Here is a 21,529-nt window from a genome sequence, read left to right on the forward strand (position 1 = left end):
GTGGGCATTTATCCGTGGGCAAGCGAACAAAAATTCACTTTCTGTGGGCGTTTGATCTGTGGGCATTTGAACGGTGGGCAACTGATCTGTGGTCATTTGAACGGTGGGCAACTTTTCGTGTCCAATCGCACTGTGTCCATTTGATACGTGGCCAATCGCTACGTGGGCAATAGAACCGTGTCCAATTGATCTGTGTCCAATTGAGCTGTGTCCAATCGCACTGTGTCCTATTGATACGTGGCTAATCGCTACGTGGGCAATAGAACTGTGGGCAACTGCACCGCCACTACCGAGACTACCGAGTTACCAACGACGTCGCGAAAGAGTAGGACAGATAGTGTATAGCTCTGACCTTTTCCTCTATCCGACGGCAGCCGAAGCGCTGGCTTCACACGGACGAACCTTTGCATCTGTATGCGTGGCCGGCCGCGATCGAAAGTTCAGCTCTCTGACTCCATGTTGCAAAACAAATTCACCCATAAAACATAAAAGTTATATAGACGACTTGCGTATATCTTTTTTGAGACTACCCATATGGAATAGATGGTACCACCGTCGCTTTGGAGTGATGTAGAATGGAGACAACTGGGGAGAGCCTGCGTGACGTCGACGACGTCGTCGTCGCGGTCATACCACGCGTAATCTATATGTATAGTCGTCTATAAGTATAATAGAGGTTGTCGTGCGAATCGCGCAAAACTGCGCGAGTGGCGTGATGCGCAAAAAGTGTGATCGATGTGATGTTTTGCGAGGGTTATAACGAGGTGAGTAATGATTCTTCGTCGTGATTTCGTGTTTCTTTTTCTCGCGCAGTCGTTTCGTTCAGTCGCATCCCGGATTCTGAGTTCTGTGGCTAGCACGATCATGTCAAGACACGTCGCAACACGGTCGGATTCATACTTGCGACGGGTTCCCGACGAGTTCCCTTCGTTCTCGAAATTTCCTTAAAATGTTCCATTTCATATGATGTCGCAATAACAACCGATCGACGATCGATGTAACAATTTTGATGTGTCATCGACTTTTCGTATCGTTGATTTTATCTGTAAATCTCTAAAATGCTGTTAATATGGAACAGGATCTGCGCGGTGGATTTTTCTTTCTCTAACTGCATTTTGCGTATCCATGCACTTATCTTATTCTTTTTTCTAAATCTATATTTTTAAAGTATTTTATGCGTTTAGGTTTATTAATTTATTTACATTTTATGTTTTTTAAGCTTAATATTTTTTTAATTCCAACAAAATAGCCAAAATGCATTTTAGAAAGAGATTTGAAATTTAAAACTAATCTATTTTTTTTAATCTATTTTATAATTAATTATTACGCATAAAACTTCGAAGTAATTAAAAATTTTTTTTTAATTTTGAAGTTTTTTAGATTTTATTTACTGTTTAATATATTATTAATTATTATTAATTATAAAATGTTTAATATATTATTAATTAATAAAAAACAAATAAATGTTATAAAATATTAATATTAATGTTACAGAATGCCGATACAGGCACCACAGTGGACTGAATTTTTGTCATGTCCAATTTGCTGCCATGACTTTGATGTGGCTTTGCGAGGCCCGATATCACTTGGTTGTGGCCACACCATATGTCGAGCTTGCTTGGCCAATTTACATCGCAAGCAGTGTCCTTTCGATCAAGTAACAATAAATATGATAATATACAGGGTGTCTGAAATAAAATGGCAAATCGTAAAATTTATTTCAAACATCCTGTATATGCACAAAATTTATGTATGTGTTCTACAATCTTTACATCTACAATTTTATAAATACTCGTTTAATTTTTTCACAGAGCATTATCAACACTGACATTGAGAAACTACCTGTAAATGAAGCATTGTTACAATTGCTGGGCAATCCAATACCTGCAGTTCCCTCATCAGTATCTGCATCAAGTCAGCAACAAAATTATCAGAAACTTCTACCGGTCGACCAACATGCAAACTATTTAAGAGCTAAAAGTTGTATCGAAGAACTTGCTCTTTATCTTAAACCATGTCAAACTACTAATACTACAGGTCCATATAATGCATAAATTTTAAAATAATAATAACGACAATATTTAAAAAAGTATATATGAGATATAAATTCTAATAATATTAGCGTTGTATATTTCTAAAATTATTTGATTTATAGGTATCGGAAGTGGTGGTGGGGGGTTGGTGTCACGGCCTATGCAACGCAAATTGGTGACGTTATTAGGTTGTCAGTTAGTAGAACCGGAAGGCAGAGCACGTGCATTGCGTGCCGCTCGAAGTTTAGGTGAACGAACCGTCACAGAACTTATACTGCAACATCAGAATCCTCAGCAACTCAGCGCTAATCTTTGGGCGGCCGTGCGCGCCCGTGGTTGTCAATTTCTTGGACCAGGTAAACTTTATTTATACAAAACGAATTATGCAACTAAAACCATGAATCTTTATTTGTATAAGTTTTAGTACTTTTTTTTTTTATTTTTAGCGATGCAAGAGGAAGTTCTGAAACTCGTACTATTAGCTCTGGAAGATGGCTCCGCTTTATCGCGTAAAGTGTTGGTAATGTTTGTGGTACAACGTTTGGAACCACATTTTCCTCAAGCTAGTAAGACCAGTATTGGACACGTAGTGCAACTTTTATATCGGGCGAGTTGTTTTAAGGTAAATGTATATAGTCTGAAAATTTATTTATAGAAACGGACTAAGGTTAGACATAATTTTTTTAAATATTGTCGTTAAAAGATCGAAAACCATAGTTTTAAATTGGAAATAGGAGATAAAACTGAAAAAAAGTTATTATTATCGGGTTTTTTTATGTATTAGGTATCGAAACGTGAAGGTGATTCATCGTTAATGCAATTGAAGGAAGAATTTCGCACTTATGAAGCTTTAAGACGAGAACATGACGCACAAATTGTGCAGATAGCTACGGAGGCAGGTTTGCGTATTGCGCCCGATCAATGGTCAGCACTACTTTATGGTGATACTGCGCATAAGTCTCATATGCAAAGTATTATTGATAAATTGCAAACGCCACAATCGTTTGCTCAAAGCGTCCAAGAGCTTGTAATAGCGTTGCAACGTACTCCCGATCCTGGACAACTAAGCGGTCTTAGACCTCAATTGGAACTGTTAGCTGCCATTGATCCTAGTCCAGGTATATCTAAGTGAACTGTTTCGTATGAATGTGTATAAAAAAATATTTTAATTTTTAAAACTTATTTATTATTAAAACTTTTTATATAAATTCTAAAAACTTGGATGTACTATATTTTTATTAATAATTTTTTTTTATTAACATACGTTTAATTTATTAATAATTTTTATTATTTTAGAAACAGAACCACCGAGCTTGACTGAATGTCGGGCAGCTTTAGAAGCTGTAAGAATAGTAGTAGCTACACTGGTGGATTTTGTTCGACAACATGGAACTAGTGTCACATGCAGTAGCAATCGAAAATCGGCGGCACAAGATAACGGAGGTGGCACACCCGGTGGGGGTTCTTGTCCGGGTTCGGCGTCCGGAAAATATAAAGTCAGCATGTGTAGAGATCTAGCACTGCGCGGAACTTGCCCACGTTCTAATAATTGCACTTTTGCTCATAGCGACAGTGAGCTCGATAAGTAAGTTTGTATTTTAGAAATAATCTCAAACTCTTAATAATCTCAAGTAATACATTTTTTGACAATTATTTAATTTTCTCAAACTATTTTGTTGCTACAATAATTTGCAAACTATGTATATTTTTTTTAATAAGATTTTAATTTTAATATCTTTTGCATAGATACAGATCGAAGAATCGGAAATTAAGTGTCAGAGCAAATTCGAATCAGACGGAATCGAAGGGTGAGAAGAATAATAAAATTTTTAACAAGCAAAACGGTGATTTAACGACTTACCATTCCACTAAGACACACGACAGGGAGAGTGAGTATATTATATTTACATTTTACAAAAAAAAAAAAAATATGATAAAACAATTGTGTGCTAAAAAGACGTTTCTTTTATGATAATTGTGATCTGAGAATTAATTTATATTTTAATAACAGTAGAAGATATTTTAAATGTTTAAATAAAGCTTTCTTAAGTGTATTTAAATTATATTGTCCTTATTATTTAATTATTTTATTTTATTTATTACAGCGGTGATGCAACATTCAACGCCTGTTCCAACTAACTTAGAAAATAACTTGATTGACTCATTGACATCAACCTACATGTTGCCGCTTACACCTCCGCAAAATTTACCACATCTCAGTTTGTGCTCTGTAAAGGGAGGACCTGTGATAGATAATGGAGGCTCTCCTGGTGTTCATTGTTCTGGACATTATATAATGCCACCGGGATCCGTTCCCACTGTCGATTATGGACCTTCATTGACAACAGCATCGAACCATGGAGTGTGGGATACCCCACAAATTGTACCAACAAATCAAGTAAAGATAAACAACAAATAACTTAAAATAAATTAATATTGCCTATTTATTACTAATATGACTGGTAATTTATTATAATAATAAATTTAAAACAACTATAATAAAATAATTTTGCAACAGCGGACAGCCGTCGCAAAAACTATGCTGGCAGTGTTATTACAACGCAGAATGGAAATTTTAAATCAGCTAGAAATAATTGTTGGCAAGCAGCAGCAGCAACAGCAACAACAACAATTAATATCACCACAAATAAAAACGGTAAACTACGTGTTCTGATTATTTTATATTTGAACGCACAAATTAAAATATATAATAAATTATTTTGTATATTTTACGCATGTTTGACATATTTTTGCGTATATTTTATGTACATTTTTTCTTAAAATTATGATTTTTTAACAGGAAAATGATTTATTGACTACACCCAACAATTATTCGATATGGGCTGCGGCAAATAATTTCCGCTGTTCATCCGGGACTGATTTATCACCGCCGCCACCTCCCGCTACACACTTACTCGAAGATGACAATCTTTTTATGTCTCCGTTAGACGTATCTCCCTCTTTGCCGCAAGTTGGCAAACAGGGTCCCATTTCAAGACTATCTAAAACTCTGATAAGGTAATAAATAATATTAAATATTTTATACATCTATCATACTTTAATTTAACTTTTTACAATTTAATTTTATTAATTTTGTAATTTAATAAAACTGTAATATTAGATCTCCCTACAACGGAACTTTGCAACACCTCTATAATGAGGGAGTTGAACCTACTCCTATTTCCGCACTGCCTACAGCATTCAGAACTCCAAATTCTGTAACTTCCTGGTATTATGGCAATCAACGTGAGTGAACAAAAAAATCGTAAATTACTTTCTACGTATATATTGACACAATTATTAAATTGGTATTATTATTACAGCATATACATCTGTCGGCATGAATGGAATACAATCGGTGACACCAACAAACACTATTAGTGGTGACAACGACAGTGGTTTTACCGGTGATAATTACGTCGCGCTCAGCCGTAACATCATTACACCAGAATTATCACAGTTCTCGAGATCGGATTGTATGTCAAAGGAGTGAGTAATAACATATTTTTACTTTTAATTTTTTAACAATAAAAAATAAAAAGATAATGTATATTTATGAATGCTATATTGTATTTTTTAGTTTAATTTTGGAGTCGCAGAAGGTAAAGCAACAGCTTAAACATTTAGAAAAAAAAATCAATGACTTAAAGGTAACGTATTATGGTTTAAATTAAAAAAAAATATGGGAAAATATTATTCAATTCACGTCTTTTGTATGTTTAGTTAGCTACGCAGGGAGCTACTACTTTCGTTACAGCGGGCGAGCGATTGACGCAAGAATTGCGAATGATTGAAGCGGGTATCAGAGAAAGGGAGAGAGATGTACGAAACTGGAGTAATCCATACGGCAATGGTACCGGTACAACTACGATTCCTTGGATTCAGCAATCTCCTAATGATTGGTTATCAAATCAAATAATAAATAACACGGATTACAAAACTGAGGAGGTAAGCAGTGGTATTTTATATAATTATGTTTTTAATTTTTTCAAGTTTATTAACAATTTCTAAAAAAAATTATATTTTTATTAAGAACTTTAGATGTTATTAACTTCTTTTTTTAATGTGTGTATTATATGTTAAATATAATAATAGAAATATTTTTATATAATAATAAAAATTTTATGTAATTGTTAAGAAAATTGGATTAATTTTTGAATTAATTGATTAATTGATGTGAATATAGGAAGATACGTATGAGGCTGGACTAGCGAACGATATGCGCGAATTAGAATTACGATGGGAATTTGAGCTACGCGAACAAGAGAAACATTGGTCCAGTGGTGAAAAGGACACCGTCACTACTACCACTACCTCCAAGAGTAAATAATAGACGCTGATCTCCTTCTCTTTCTCTTTTTCCGTAAGCTAAAAAAAACTCTGTTTTTCTTTCTCGTCTATTTTTTGAGAATCGTGTATTTTTACACGTCAAAATCAATCCTCTGATTCTATTTTCTCTAATTAATATTTCTCGAGCATGAGTATAAAACTTCTTCAATTCCTGAAAATCGGGGAATATATATTGTACATGCAGGCGTGCAAATTAAAATCTTTTTTTTTTTTTTTTTAGTATTTCTTACATTAAAACCAGGCAACGAAGATGTAGAGATGGTACTATTTTAATTCTGAATAATAATCGTTAATTATATCTCGATTACTGAAATTAGACAATTTGGTTATGGTATTCAAAGTGTAAATACGTGAGTTTGAGAAAGAACATTGAGCTCTAATGCGTAATTTGCATCGTTTACGAAAACGACATTAATTAAATTGACCGCTAATTTCTAAACTAACCAATCTTCTAGATTGATTTCTTTAATTAACTTATCGTTTCTTTCCAATTTAAGGAAAAGGCAAATAGGCGAAATAGTGAAATTTATGAAAGAGATATATTTATTTTTATGGGATTTGTTAAAATTTAGCTTACGGTCAATGTTTTATAAACAATGACTGCAGAGTATACGCGAAAATGAAGAAAAAAAAAACTAATTAACATATTTAATTACATGCAGATTTTGTATACTCTATGAATGATACGATATACATATAATGGGTAATACATTCGAAAAGAATGCTGTTCGCGTTTAACCTAATCGATAGGGTTACACTCTGCGATAATAATAAAAGCAACACATTATTACATTATATGCTTATACATATATTGTAAATACATGTGCTGAAAAAGAAATCGCGTTCCTTTTAAAGGACGCTATATTTATAGAATTTCTATATTCCGAAGATAGAAAGGAAAATGAAACCGATTCCTTGATGCGACGACGGTATCTTTTATAATATATTTTATTGTTATTATTAATAATTTTTTAATTCCGGCATTTCTTTTATTTTAGAAGTGTAAGAGAAGAAATCTTGTGCTCATATTTAATTGATAAAGTTTGATAAATTATTGTAAAATTAATTTATATTTACATACAATTTCTATCTTGCACACACGGAATAATATAATAATTTTTATGTTAGTCACTAACATAATTGTTATTAATTATTATTAAAAAGTTATATATGTTAAAAAATTATTAATTTTTCTTTTTTACTTGGAAATTGGACCGTCTTAACAAAGGGAAGGTGTAGTTCTCCTTTTTAGGAAATCGTTGCAATAGCAATTTAAAATCGCCTCTTTTTTTCTATTTTTACGAAATAACAAAGAGCGATAAAAACAATTCCAGTTTTAGTGGAAACAAGATTTTTTTTTATATATATATATATAGACGGGGTCTCATCGATTCCACTTTATAAATCCTCAGGAGAACTTATATGCATACAAGCATGCATACATATATACATATATGCATTATACACAGATACACCATACGTATATATATTTATATGCGGATAATATACGGAAGTTATCTTTTTTCTGTCAAAAGAATTGTGCATAATTTCAGTCTTAATATATGATTATATATTACGACGATAATATATGATTATATATGTCGTTAAATTAATGTGTTTTTTCTTTTTTTACTTTAAAATAACTGAGGATAATTTAGATTATAGCATATAGAGATAAATTATGCTGGTTTTAATTTAACTGAATTATTACTTACATTTCTACGTTTTTAGAAAAGATTACAAAACAATTGCAATATTTTTGTTTCAATTTTTGTGCAATTAAAAACTTATCTTTTACTTATATCTAAAAGTTTTATAACCAAAAACTTGCTAAATTTAATTTAAAAAAAAGTTTAGCAGTTAAATTATACTTAATGTATTATAATTAATGTTTCTTGCAGGTTTGCATACTTATAATTCTAATTTTATTTTCTCGTGAAAATTTGACTCTGACGAAACTGTTACAGGAAGGAAAAAAGTTAGCGCGTTAAATCTTTTTCAAATTTAAACTCTTTCAAGTTTTTCAGGAATACCTCTTCGCAATACATAATATTGCATTTTATGTAGCGTTATATATTCGTGATAATTATTTTGGAAGAATTATAGAAGAATTAAGGAAACAATACGATACAAAACAGGAAATTATATTTGCAATTTAATTAATGCGATTTTGTTATTAATTAAGTTCGTAAGTTTTTATTAACTGACTTTATTAACTGAAAATTATTAATTATTAATATTGTTAATTCTTATCGAGATTTAAATCATTATGATTATATAACTTTGGTGTATTATAATCATGCAGAATTAAATAATTGTAGCAAAAATATGTCAATCGGCATAAATTCTCCTATAGTTAGCCTAGATAAAAATATTTAGTGCAATTCTGTTCGTTCTTGTTCGTTATTGTATGTAATAATGATTGCGATGAAATGTTTATTATGTGAATTCTATTATAGATTTTGTGTGCGTGCGTGCGTGCGTGCGTTTAAATGCTCTTTTTTTCCTGATTTTTATGCAGTATATAATAATGTAAATGTTTATGGGTGAGAAATTATTAAAAAAATGGTTTCTTTTACCAAAAAGTAAAATTATTCTATTAAATACTTTTTCATATACATTCTTTAATACAAAAATAAGCACAGAGATACTTGTGGCAAGATAAATATATAAAATAAACAATTTTTAAATCTTTGAAAAAATATATTTTAGCAAAATAATACTTTCAATTAATCATTTTTTTTTATAATTAATTGTGCATACATATTACGAAAAAAAAACTTTACTGTTAGAAAGAAAAAGGGTACACAGCAAAATTATTGTTCTATATATACACGCACACGCGCACACGTATGTATAAAAAATCATTCTCATACAGCGTGTCACTCCAGTGAGGACTGTCCGTTGTATAAACACTGTTATACGTCGCCGATTTCTTTTCGTTTTTTTTAAATTATTGTACACTCTTTATACACAAAATGTTAATAAAGAAAGAGGAATAGAGGAAGAGTGAAGATCGAGCTCTGCATAAAAACTGATTTCCGACTTAATCAGAATTCGTAGTTCCTCGAATATTATTCGTAGTAATAATTGTTAATTTCACTGCGACACAGATTCTCATGGTATTGGCGCGTGAAAATGATTCTAACGCTTATTATAACACTAACTGCGTTAATTATGATTTGAGGTGTTTTATCATATTTTACATTTTGTAAACATAATTAGCTCATCAAGTTTCTCGAATAAATATTATAATAAGATTAGTTAATAGAGGGTAGAAGGTAAAGAATAGTAGGTTTATTTTTTAATTATAAATAGAATAATAATTGAAATTTGAATATATTCTTCTGATAATATTACTTTATTAGATTTATTAATTAAATCTTGTAGTAAAATTTAATGTTAATTAATAATATATTATTAATTTAGATAAAAATTAAAATTTTTTATTTTTATAGTCGACAATTTTGTAAGAGTTATTTTCACTCGCCAAAGGCATAAAGAGATTGAACACGCGTGTCGAATATATCAGATATTTCTCTAATGTATTACTAAAAATTATTAAAAAAAAAAATACAAAAAGAAAAAAAAACCGGGAAGTAACGAGCGCAACGCGCGATGCTGTGTTTGTGCAACATGTGCTTCTGATTTATTATATTGCATGTTAAACATGTCGCCAGCTACTACTGTGTACGTACAGTTGATATATCACACGTGTCGATAATGGTACGACGATTCTATTTGATGTAATGAACTTGTTCCTTGTTTGAACATTGATATAATATGACATGGTATAATTATATCACATATCGAAGTATATGGTGATATGTTATAGTCACTCTCGATATGCACACTTACCACTTATCAGTACGACAGGACACGCTTATTCTGTTATTACTCTATATTTTTTTTGTTTACTACTATGTAATTGCATGTAATTATATAATAAATTGCATTGTACGATTGTGCGATATAATTTAATAATAATTACGGCAACATTTATATTGCGGTATTGTGAAAGAAGATTATATGCATATGTATATGTAGAAGAATGCTTTTGATATCAACGACAGCGAAGATTATTTGTTATAATAATTGTGATAGCGACCATTTAAACAAGAAAGAAAATTATTTCGTAATAAAATAAAATTTTATACATAAATACGGCAACGAAACAAATCTATTATATAATAATTTTCTATAAAAACATCCGTATATATGTACTTATAGATATACACACGTGTACTCATATATATTTTTCAACTGTGTACTGTAAGTGTGAAAGTGTAATATATAAATATATTTATTTACTCACAACGATGGAATCTTTGTGCAATAAATTTTTCTATATTATCTTCCTTGTGATTTATAACATTGTGATTGCAATTACATTATTCTGTAATTAATTTTTTTTTATTTTATCGATTTTCTAGTTCTAAAATTTATTTAATTTATTAAAGAAACTATACGCACGCTACGCGCGCGGTTTTTTAAAACACCCCAATCAAAAACTACGAAAAAAAAATGCATGTTGAGTCTTATCCTATCTTATTAAAAAAAAACTAATATAATAAATATTTTATAAATGTAAAAGATATTAAAAATTTTGTATTTTGTTTACCGTCTAAGGTTTTTGACGCGAATCACTACGAAACCTTACTGCACCAAGGTCTAGATTTTTTCGAAGTGGCTCGTTTCAATGCCGTTCCAGAATATGGATATACTTATATATATTCAACTTGAAAAATAAGAGAGTTTAAAGAATGATTATTTTATATAACACATGTTTATGTGCATGTTAATAAATAATAATATTTCTAAAATTATGTAACACATCAAAACTTAAATGTTATTTCATATTTCGTAAATAATTGTTAAGCATATCTTTTTTTTTTTTTTATTAAATCTGATGATAAAGTATAGGCTACAAATAATATTGTATTATAAGATTATTGGTACGTTAAATTTTCAATTTCTTCTATAATAGAAGTTTTATAAAACATATAAAACTTGTATAATTTTGGTAAGTATACATGTTAATTATATTTATACAATCCGTTAATGTGATATAAATCTTTAATTGCAGATTAAATGTATATTAATCTTTTGAATGTAGTCAATATCATACAAGTTTTTTCAACATGAATTTTATAAATACATAAAATATATCTGTATCTAAGTAATATTAAAAGATTCTGATTTATACATATTATGTAACGTATGTGCATAGTTGCTGTACTAAAAAAAATAATGAAGTAAAGAAATGAACGACTGCATACTATTTACCTCTTCTAATTTTCAGCTTTTCTTTTTTTTAGAGAAGGTCGGTCAAACACTTGCTTCATTCCCGCCGCTTGATTATTATGAAATTTGAGATTTTGTGCAGTCTCTGATATCCAAGGAGAATCGAATTGCGTTGTATCCTGATCAACCAAATGAGTGTATTTAGTTCTACCGCTGCGTCCAAAGTTCTTCACCTGCATGACTTTTGGCAAAATTGTCTTATCGAAATGATCCTCTAATGTTGCGCCAGAGAAATCGCGCTTGAATATAGAATCATCCTTGTCCAAATAGAATGCGCCACGATGATAATACTTTTGCAGGAACTTGTACTTTCCTTTTGCCGCTTTATTGGTGATCATCTTAGGATTCAGTCGCGCCTCCTGTCTTCGCTCCTCCTCGGTCATGTTACGAATACGCTCGATCTCCAAACGTTCTTTTTCGAGCTGCTCCCTCTCCTCGCGGTCTCGCTTTATCCTTTTAAGTTCACGAAGCTTCCAAGCTTCGTATTCTACTTCATCGTTCTCGTCGTCCGTACAAACGTCGTTCAGCTTGCTTTCTTGCTCTGTATTATCTTTATTGCCCTCCATCTGTGTGTCTTTCCTCAATGTTTCTTCTACCATTCTCAATGTTTGCCTCTTTCGTTCTTCAGCGGCTTTCTTAGCTTCAACTTCCGCTTGCTTCTGTCGCATTGCCTCTTTTTCTTTCTCCTTTACTGTGATTCTATCTTTCTTGCGCACAAAGACAGGTTTCATTCGCGGCCCAGTTTCCTCTTCGGAATCTGTATACTCCTCATACTCTGAGCTTTCTTCTGAGCTTTCGCCAGATTTATCTTCTTCCTCACCTTGTATCAATTCTTCCTCTGTCTCTTTCTTGGATAGAACTCGTTGTTTTAAGGCCTCTCGTCGTTTCTCTATCTCAGAATCTGACAGTTCCTCATCCTCAGACGAGTCAGAACTATCTAGCTTGATTCTCTCCCGCGTTCTCTCTAATTCTATCTCAATAAGCTCAGGCTCGTGGATATGTCTATGTCTCTCTACACGTACCTCTGTTGGTGGTTCTTTTTGTTGTCGTGTCAATCTCCGCAAACGTGGATCATCTTCGTCCCTACCTCTCGCGTGCAAGTGTGAGGTGATATCTCCACCAATCTCATTATCATCGTAACTCTTGTGCACACGTCTCTCGAGAAAGTCTTCTTCTTCCGATTCCTCATCTGAACTCACTGCTGCATAATCTGGCCGCTTACCGGAAACGTATCGATGTACTTTGACTTTTTTCATAGACAATTCTCCTACAAAAATAAAAATTTTTTAGAAATTTTGACGGATAATGGAAATATAGAAGTTATAGAAACAAGATGTTCTTTGCAAAATAAGGTTTAATGCAATATAAATTAAGTATATCATAAATAAGTTGCTTTATTTTGGCAAACATAATCTAACCTTTGTCATTTTTTACGGGCACGGCGCCCGCAGTACTTTGTATCCCCATGGGCGCGGGTGCTAAGGAATTGTTCGTCACAAAGTAGTCCATCATCATCTTGAGTGGTTGTAAACAATTTAATATTACAGAATCTCACTGTGTTCGATAATGGATGCATCCATTAGAAGCGCAACCACTCACGGCAAATTCGCACTTTTTCTAACTGACAATGCCATCTACTCACAGACATCGAAACTAAATTGTCTAGATCAGTGGTACGTGCAGATCTCGCTCGGTCGCTGGAGAAGGACAAACTATGAGTCATGTGAGTGGAGGTAGTGGAGGAACCGTAGCTCGTGGTAGCTCGCGCGCGACATGTACGCAACACACTCTTACGTGTTATCGCAAATAATAAACTAAACATGGAAGACTATAATTGAACAATTATATCAATTTGATGGAGTGAAATATGGGTTCTGTTACCGAAATGACAAACAATATATCTTACAATGCAAGAGACTTTTACATCGGTTTAGGGCTAGCGATTAGCTCTAGTGGTTTTATAGGTTAGTATATTATAAATTAAATCAGTTTAACTTTTAAAGTTAATATTCTCTATCTTATTAATATTAATGTTACTTCTGTACCTTTTATAAAAAAAAAAAAAATTTATTATTAAGAGAAAGCGATGTGTAAAAGTTTTTAATTTTTAATTTAGGTGCTAGTTTTATCATAAAGAAAAAAGCTTTAATTCAGCTCCAAAAGTACGGTGGATTACGTGCGTCGTCTGGTGGTTTTGGCTATTTAAAAGAATGGATGTGGTGGGCAGGTCTTTTATCCAGTATGTATGAATCTTGAAAGATTTCAAACGTGTCCTAATTTTTTTTATACATGTATGAAAACAACTTATATTTTAAATAAATTTTGCAGTGGGCATAGGAGAAGCAACAAACTTTGTTGCTTATGCATTTGCTCCAGCATCTCTTGTAACACCATTGGGTGCTTTAAGTGTTTTAGTATCAGCAGTTTTAGCCTCCAGATATCTTAACGAAAAACTTAACTTATTGGGGAAGGTAAAAAAAAAATGTTATAGTTGGAAATATTAAGCACTAAAAATAATTTAGTGTACACTATAGTCTATGATATTATTATAATAATTTATCTTTTTTTTTTTTTAGATTGGTTGCTTGTTATGTATTTTAGGTTCAACAATAATAGTATTACATTCTCCAAGAGAGGAAGAAGTTAGCAGTTTAAGCGAATTAGTTGTCAAAATAAGAAACCCAGGTTACATGTTATATGTTTTAATTGTAATAGTGATCACCTTGTCGATTATCTTTCACTTTGGCCCAGCATATGGCAAGCAAAATATTTTAATTTACATTTGTTTGTGCTCATCTGTCGGCTCTTTAACTGTAATGAATTGTAAGGGTTTGGGTTTGGCATTAAAAGAAACCATCTCCGGTGAAGAGAACGCCCTAGCTAATTGGCTGACGTGGGTGTTCATATTTAGCGTTATTCTTTGTATCATGATACAGATGAATTATCTGAACAAATCACTCGACCTGTTTGACACTTCGATTGTTACGCCAATTTACTACGTTTTCTTTACGACTTTGGTGATAATAGCATCTGCAATTTTGTTCAGGGAATGGACGAAAATGAGCATGGAAAATATTCTAGGAGCCTCTTGTGGCTTTCTTGTAATTATAATTGCCATATTCTTGCTAAATGCTTTTAGAGAAGTAGATGTGAATTATGGTAATATCAGACACATGTTGAGGCCAAAGAGGGAAATACTTTCAAATTATAATTCAAGATGGGACAATCAGGAGGAAACATCGATCAGAGTGGAGTCTCAACACTTACTTAATCATACTTACAATTCAGATTTAATTAGAACTGTTTAAAAATATTTTTATATATACGATAGATTAATTTTAATCAAGCTGTGAATTTTAGAATAAAAATATAATTTGCTGTTTATATATCTTTTACAGTTAAATGTATATATATATACAATATATATAAAATTTATTTAGTGTTTCTAAAGCAATGCAATACTTTTAATATATTTCTTAAAACTCAATTATATCTAATCAATTTTTTAAAAAGTTTTCAAACAAATTGGATAGGGAAAAGGTTGTTTAAAGATTAATATAAAAAAATTGCTTTATGACATAAGCATGACCAAAAATTGTGAAATTAATCCGCAATTTATAAATGTCAATTCTAATGATTAATTGCTAACAACGTAATGTGAATAAAAAGTTAACATTTTTTTTTTTTTTCGTAAGAGACGTGAGAACTTCTCACGTGATTACCTGATTCGGATTTGTCGGCGGTCTTTCGTCGTGCAGACAAGAATGGCGTTTGATCTGGCTGTTTTTTCATACATCGTAGCGTTAATCGGCGACGCGTTTCTTATATTCTTCGCGATATTTCACGTATGTACCTCCCGTTAAATATTTATGACGGTGGCTTGCGATAATGAGAAATCGCAAGATACGCCAACGTAATAGTGATCTAACCTTAAAATACATTATGTGATTAATAACTTTTAGTATTAAACCTTTCAGGTGATTACGTTCGATGAGCTAAAAACTGGATATAAGAATCCGATTGATCAATGTAATAACTTAAATCCGGTAAGACATGCATATTACTTATTGAATAACATCTCTAGATCATCAAACTTACAAAATGTAAATTTTATTAGTTGAATGTTAACAGAAGTATAATAAAATTTATTTATCGGATAATAAATTCAAAATTAAATAAAATAAACATTTTTTAATACCATTTTAATTTCACGATGATGTAATTATTGCATATCTTAATTTCAGCTTGTTCTACCAGAGTACATACTCCACCTTGTAATCAATATTTTATTTTTGATTGGCGAGCAATACTTTTCCTTATTTATCAACATCCCACTGATAGCTTATCATGTATGGCGATACATGAATAGACCTTTAATGACAGAATCTGGTCTTTATGATCCTACAAGTATAATGAATGCCTATGATTTGTCCATGTATTACAGAGAAGGATGGATTAAACTGGCATTTTACCTTCTGTCATTTTTTTACTATTTATATGGGTAAGTTATTTCTCTTTTGTTTTGGAAGTTTATTAAAAAAAAGTTTTAATCTTTCTGATTACAATTTTCAGAATGATCAGTTCGTTAATTAACTGAGTGATCGTCAAAAGCTGTGAACATTTTTCCATTGTCTCCGCACAACTGCTCGCCATAATGGTCGCTTATTCTGGAAGTACAAGTGATGTTTCGACTAATTCATAGTAATAGAAGTTTTGTAACAATGTATGACGAAAAGAATGATGTTTTCAATATCTAGTATTGAAATGAACTCTGTAATTCATACACACACACACACACGCGCGCGCGCGCGCGCATACATCATGCATCACAAGTACACTTATACACACATCCTTAAACATATTTTAAGTTTATGTATATTTATGTGAAATAAGCTATCAGCCTAGATATAAGAATAGGTATAAAAATTAGCATAAAGTATTTTGAGTAAAACAAAATATTATTATATTTTTGTCAGACACATATGGTTGATTATTTTCGAACAAAAGTTAAAGGATATTGTTACTTTAACTAAAATTATTTATGAACTAGATATCTCGATGTGATAGATAGCTTTTGATACATTTGTATGCAAAGCGTAAATTCTTTTTTTTTCTTTAATGTATAACGTTTAAGAAAAATGTATATTTCAATTTTTATATATATTACAATGCAAAAGTTTTGCAATTTTCTTTTAATTTATTCGCTGGCTATATATTTTTGTAAATAGTCACGAAATATTTAAAGTTAAAATAAGCCTTCCTAATTTTAATGCGCAGTGACCACTGCGCAATTTACCTGCCACGACAAAGCTGTGCACTTCACCGTTCCACGTTAGTTAACTGGTTAACTGCGAGACACGTGAGGTTTACAGTTGGTGAAAAAGTAATTGTAAGAAAATACGAACGAGAAAAATATAGTCGATAAGTGAATTTAATTTAGAACTCAGCAGAGATTTTTTTTCCGCATTTTTGACATCGTTTTTCTCGGTTATTTATGTATACTTCATGTTTCTAATGTTAATCTGTGTCGGCTGTTATGTTGTAGCAAGTAGAACATGTCACTTTAACGCACGCGATTGGCAAGTATTTTATGTAATTAAAACAATTCGTTAATTGTGAACGGTATTATTAAGTTGAACTGAGAATCAGATGTTATAATTAATTTTGTAATAAGTTAATCTGAAAAGAAAAAACTGTTCTCATATTATCTAACCTAAAAATTTGTTACCGTTAATTATAGGTATTAACGAGAAGTCTGATATTTTTGGCGTGAAAAAAAAAATCAGATATCTGATTACGGAACCTCTGCTGTGGTATAAAGGAATAAAAAAAAAAAATGCCGACTATTGGAATAAAACGTGATTTGCTGTTCAGAGCATTGGGCAAAGTGTACTGTAAGTTAATACCAGTAAAGTTTATGTATTATATATACATAAATTACTATGTTTATATAACTTGTATAATATAAACATATGTGATTTTTAAGTTCTTTCTAACTTTGGAATTTACTTTAGCTGACGATGAGTTTCAAGACTTATGCTTTAGGTTTGGTTTAGAGTTAGATGAAGTGGTAAGCATTATAAGTTTTTAATTTTATCTAATAATCAGTGTATATATGTACATTAAACTTTATAAAAATTGTATAATAAATTATTTGGACTTTTATCATAAATAGACAACAGAGAAACAAATGATAGCAAAGGAACAAGGTTCTGACCAAAGTGTAAATGCCTCTGAAGAAATTATATATAAAATTGATATACCTGCTAATAGATATGATCTTTTGTGTCTTGAAAGCCTAACCACTGGACTGCTTATATTTTTGAACAAGTAAATATATATTTATGCTTTTTTTTTTATAGCTGAAAACATTATTTCTTAGATATTTTATTTAATATTTAATGTATAAAATTAATTTTTTTCTAAATAGAATGCCTATTCCACAATATAAAGCAATAAAACCAAATGCAGGAATGGAAAGAATTGTGATGACTTCAGAGGTATGTATAATATTTATGAAAATTTCTCTGAGTGTTTTGGTAAAAGTAAGATAACATTTTTTTAATGTATATTGCCTTTAATTTTTTAGTGCTTAAAAATAAGAGGACATATAGTGGCTGCAATTTTAAGGGATGTTACTTTGACGCAAGAATCTTATAACAGTTTTATTGATCTTCAAGATAAGTTGCATCAAAATATAGGAAGAAAACGCAGCCTAGTTTCTATCGGAACTCATGACTTAGATACGGTTAAAGGCCCATTTTTATATGACGCCAGACCACCATCAAAGATACGTTTCAAACCTCTTTATCAAGATAAAGTTTATACTGGAGAAGAAATTATGCAACTCTATGCCGTAAGTATATCTCTTATGTTCGTCAAGTCTGTAAATAACTTCATTGTAAAGCCAGGAACACACTTTTGCACAACGCGTGTGCATAAGGATTATGATTGGTTTAATTTTTTTTATGTATTTACTGCATAACGAAATTGAATCTCAATTATATTCCTTGTGTATACGCGTTATGCAAAAGTGTGTGCTCCCGGCTTTAGATGTAGTCTATTTGTAAACGTATGTATAATCTTTACAGACACATGCACAGCTTAAACAATATTTACCCATCATAAAAGACAGTCCTGTTTACCCAGTGGTATACGATAGTAATGGAGTTGTTTTATCTCTTCCTCCTATTATCAATGGTGATCATTCAAAAATTACACTCGGTACAAAGAATATTTTCATCGAATGTACGGCAACTGATCTTACAAAGGTATACATAGTATAAAAAATACGTTCGTAATTTATACATATTGTTTCAAATTGAAAAACATATAATATACAATTAATTAATATTAATGTATTAAATAATGTTCTTTATTAAAAACCATTACAAATTAGTTGAATAATTTACAGGCAAAGATAGTGGTAGACACTCTCGTCTGTGCTTTTAGTCAGTATTGCAAAAAGAAATATACAGCTGAAATTGTAGAAGTAGTGTATCCCGATAATCAGACTTTCTATTATCCAGAATTAAAATATCGAACGGAAAAGGTCAATTATAATAAGGCGATTAATTACGTCGGTATTAAGTATGTAATCTTTTTATTGTATAATAATGATTATACAAATGACAACGAGGTAACAACATTGCGATATCTTTGCAGGCGAACGCCAGATCAAGTTGCGGAATTATTGTCAAAAATGTCTTTAAAATCTAAAGTGAAAGATAAAGATACGATAATGGTGGAAATACCACCGACTAGGCACGATGTGATACACTTTTGTGATATTTATGAGGACGTTGCTATTGCTTACGGTTATAACGAAATAGAGAAAACCGTACCGCATATGTCGACGATCGCAGCAGAAGTAAATATTCTACAACTAAACAATTTTATACATTGATATACAATTTACATATATATAATGCAAATTACAGTTACCACTAAACAAGCTCGCTGATCAAATACGAGTAGAATTAGCCCAAGCAGGATTCACCGAAGCACTGACCTTCTCTTTGGTATATTTCGAAAAATTAGCTTTTGATGCTTGAAAACGTTCTATTTTTAATATAACGCGCTCTAATTTATCTTTAATTATTTTGCAGTGTTCACGTGAAGATATAGCAGACAAATTGGGATATAAAATAGAAGATGTTCCAGCAGTTCACATATCAAATCCAAAAACATTGGAATTTCAGGTAAATTGAGTATACGTATTAAACTTTTTTTTTTTAATAAAATAGCTGAAAACATGAAATTTAAACCCAGCATTTTATTCAGACGACATACGTGTGATATAAATATTATACATACAATATAAATGTTATAGGTTGCGCGAACTTCACTTTTACCAGGATTACTTAAAACGATATCTGCGAATAAAAAAATGCCTTTGCCTCACAAACTGTTCGAAGTTAGCGACGTTGTATTGCGAGACGATACAGCGGAAGTTGGTGCGCGCAATAATCGCCGTTTGTGCGCAGTTTATGCTAATAAATCGGCTGGTTTCGAGATTATTCACGGCCTAGTAGATAGAGTGTTATTATTATTAGAGGTACCATGGAGCGTTAATAAAGATAAAGATGGATATTATCTGCGTGCTGCTGAAGGTAAGATATTTGATTTTTAAAATGTAATTGTTTAATCAAGTATCTATAATATACAAAACTCACGAAATAAAATCGAATAACAGAAGTTTATTACTTTACAGACCCAACATTTTTCCCTCATCGATGTGCCGAAATTGTCTGTTACGGTGAGGTGATAGGAAAGATGGGAGTTTTACATCCAGATGTACTCTCAAAGTTTGAATTAAATATTCCATGTTCTGCAATGGAAATAAACATCGAACCATTTTTATAATAGAAGTAAATAAAATTGCAAATGGCAAAGTTACAATAGGTTTGTGCTTTTCAGCTGATTTTGCTGCACTAAGTAGTTAAAAGATTATTTTTTCTCTCATAAATTAAAAAAAAAAAAGAAACAAATTGAACTAGTGCAGCTAGTTCAACTTAAAAAAAAAATATCTTATGATACACTTGCCGAGATTAAAATGTGGATTTTTATAAACATTTAATTTATATTTTTTAAATAGGTTTATTTATAATAATTAGTATTATTAATATTATTGCTGGTTTTCGAAAGCGTATGTAAAGACGCTTTTATAAATTAAATGAAAAATATTTATTATGCTATATTATATTTACGTTTACAGTTTTATTTCACGATTTTAATACAATATTCTTGGTAAGAGTTGAGTTTTTTTTTTCTTTAAATCAATATTGACAATGAGATAAGTAAAAACTTTGAAATAAATGTTTCAAGAGTTATATTCAACGAAAAAGGTGCTACTTTGTATTTTGTATTTGAATTGTAACTTTGTTTAGTACTGTTAGTTTTGGGTAAATTTGAAGAGACACCAAATCAAATATACAAAATTTGCAACAAAGTACCTTTTTCTACTGAATGCAATTATTTATCTATATTAAATAAATCACAACAAAATTATTTATCCTTTTTTATTTTTCTAAATTTTTAGGTACACAAAACTATTTTGCGCGGACTAAAATATTTGGAACTTATTCACTTGTTTAAGAAGCAATTGGATTGATATTTGAGTCAATTTCAACCGTATCCTGCCCTTTAAAGCTCCAACTTGCGTTTGAGAAGTAACCCAGAGTGGTAAAAATTTATCGCTGTAATTTTTCTCTACTTAATATCGTCTATCTTAATATATGCTAAGGAAGAAAAGTTAAATATATTAAAAAGAAATTTTTTTCCCAATTCTTATCAAGGTGAAATGTGAATCGTGAAAAAGAGAAGAATCTTAACGTGCGAAA

At 31.1% G+C, this 21,529-nt stretch overlaps 5 protein-coding genes across 6 annotated transcripts; 4 read left to right on the forward strand and 1 right to left on the reverse strand.

Moving 5' to 3' along the window:
• The first annotated feature begins 602 nt into the window (after positions 1–602).
• On the forward strand, positions 603–10,700 carry Roq (RING finger and CCCH-type zinc finger domain-containing protein roquin). Its single transcript, XM_070658976.1, has 16 exons — positions 603–764; positions 1,495–1,657; positions 1,812–2,037; positions 2,156–2,389; positions 2,480–2,655; positions 2,818–3,151; positions 3,330–3,618; positions 3,780–3,922; positions 4,139–4,431; positions 4,552–4,689; positions 4,834–5,051; positions 5,155–5,279; positions 5,357–5,522; positions 5,614–5,683; positions 5,757–5,981; positions 6,220–10,700. Exons 2-16 carry the CDS (start codon positions 1,496–1,498, stop codon positions 6,361–6,363), a joined length of 2,943 nt encoding a protein of 980 aa, XP_070515077.1. The 5' UTR covers positions 603–764; position 1,495; the 3' UTR covers positions 6,364–10,700.
• Positions 10,701–11,295: 595 nt separating this feature from the next.
• On the reverse strand, positions 11,296–13,299 carry Mfap1 (Microfibril-associated protein 1). The gene is made up of 2 exons (XM_070658983.1): positions 13,106–13,299; positions 11,296–12,954 (listed from the first exon to the last, which is right to left on the reverse strand). The coding sequence occupies exons 1-2, from the start codon at positions 13,200–13,202 to the stop codon at positions 11,675–11,677; spliced, it is 1,377 nt and encodes a 458-aa protein (XP_070515084.1). The 5' UTR covers positions 13,203–13,299; the 3' UTR covers positions 11,296–11,674.
• An 86-nt stretch (positions 13,300–13,385) lies between these two features.
• Spict (magnesium transporter spict) lies at positions 13,386–15,174 on the forward strand. The gene is made up of 4 exons (XM_070658986.1): positions 13,386–13,651; positions 13,804–13,926; positions 14,016–14,158; positions 14,264–15,174. Exons 1-4 carry the CDS (start codon positions 13,555–13,557, stop codon positions 14,993–14,995), a joined length of 1,095 nt encoding a protein of 364 aa, XP_070515087.1. The 5' UTR covers positions 13,386–13,554; the 3' UTR covers positions 14,996–15,174.
• Positions 15,175–15,374: 200 nt separating this feature from the next.
• On the forward strand, positions 15,375–16,872 carry Cni (protein cornichon). The gene is made up of 4 exons (XM_070658991.1): positions 15,375–15,532; positions 15,665–15,733; positions 15,932–16,188; positions 16,260–16,872. The coding sequence occupies exons 1-4, from the start codon at positions 15,452–15,454 to the stop codon at positions 16,282–16,284; spliced, it is 432 nt and encodes a 143-aa protein (XP_070515092.1). The 5' UTR covers positions 15,375–15,451; the 3' UTR covers positions 16,285–16,872.
• Positions 16,873–16,997: 125 nt separating this feature from the next.
• Beta-phers (phenylalanine--tRNA ligase beta subunit) lies at positions 16,998–20,940 on the forward strand. Of its 2 annotated transcripts, none has more exons than XM_070658980.1 (13): positions 16,998–17,076; positions 17,428–17,581; positions 17,702–17,757; positions 17,863–18,017; positions 18,118–18,187; positions 18,277–18,543; positions 18,779–18,958; positions 19,102–19,277; positions 19,353–19,557; positions 19,628–19,708; positions 19,796–19,888; positions 20,020–20,299; positions 20,401–20,940. In XM_070658980.1, the coding sequence occupies exons 2-13, from the start codon at positions 17,524–17,526 to the stop codon at positions 20,550–20,552; spliced, it is 1,773 nt and encodes a 590-aa protein (XP_070515081.1). In that variant the 5' UTR covers positions 16,998–17,076; positions 17,428–17,523; the 3' UTR covers positions 20,553–20,940. The 2 variants fall into 2 exon arrangements, with proteins under 2 accessions (XP_070515081.1, XP_070515079.1); XM_070658978.1 differs by having other exon boundaries at positions 17,017–17,266.
• Positions 20,941–21,529: the final 589 nt, after the last annotated feature.

The sequence above is a fragment of the Cardiocondyla obscurior genome, linkage group LG07 (genome assembly GCF_019399895.1).
Source record: "Cardiocondyla obscurior isolate alpha-2009 linkage group LG07, Cobs3.1, whole genome shotgun sequence".
NCBI lineage: Eukaryota > Metazoa > Arthropoda > Insecta > Hymenoptera > Formicidae > Cardiocondyla > Cardiocondyla obscurior.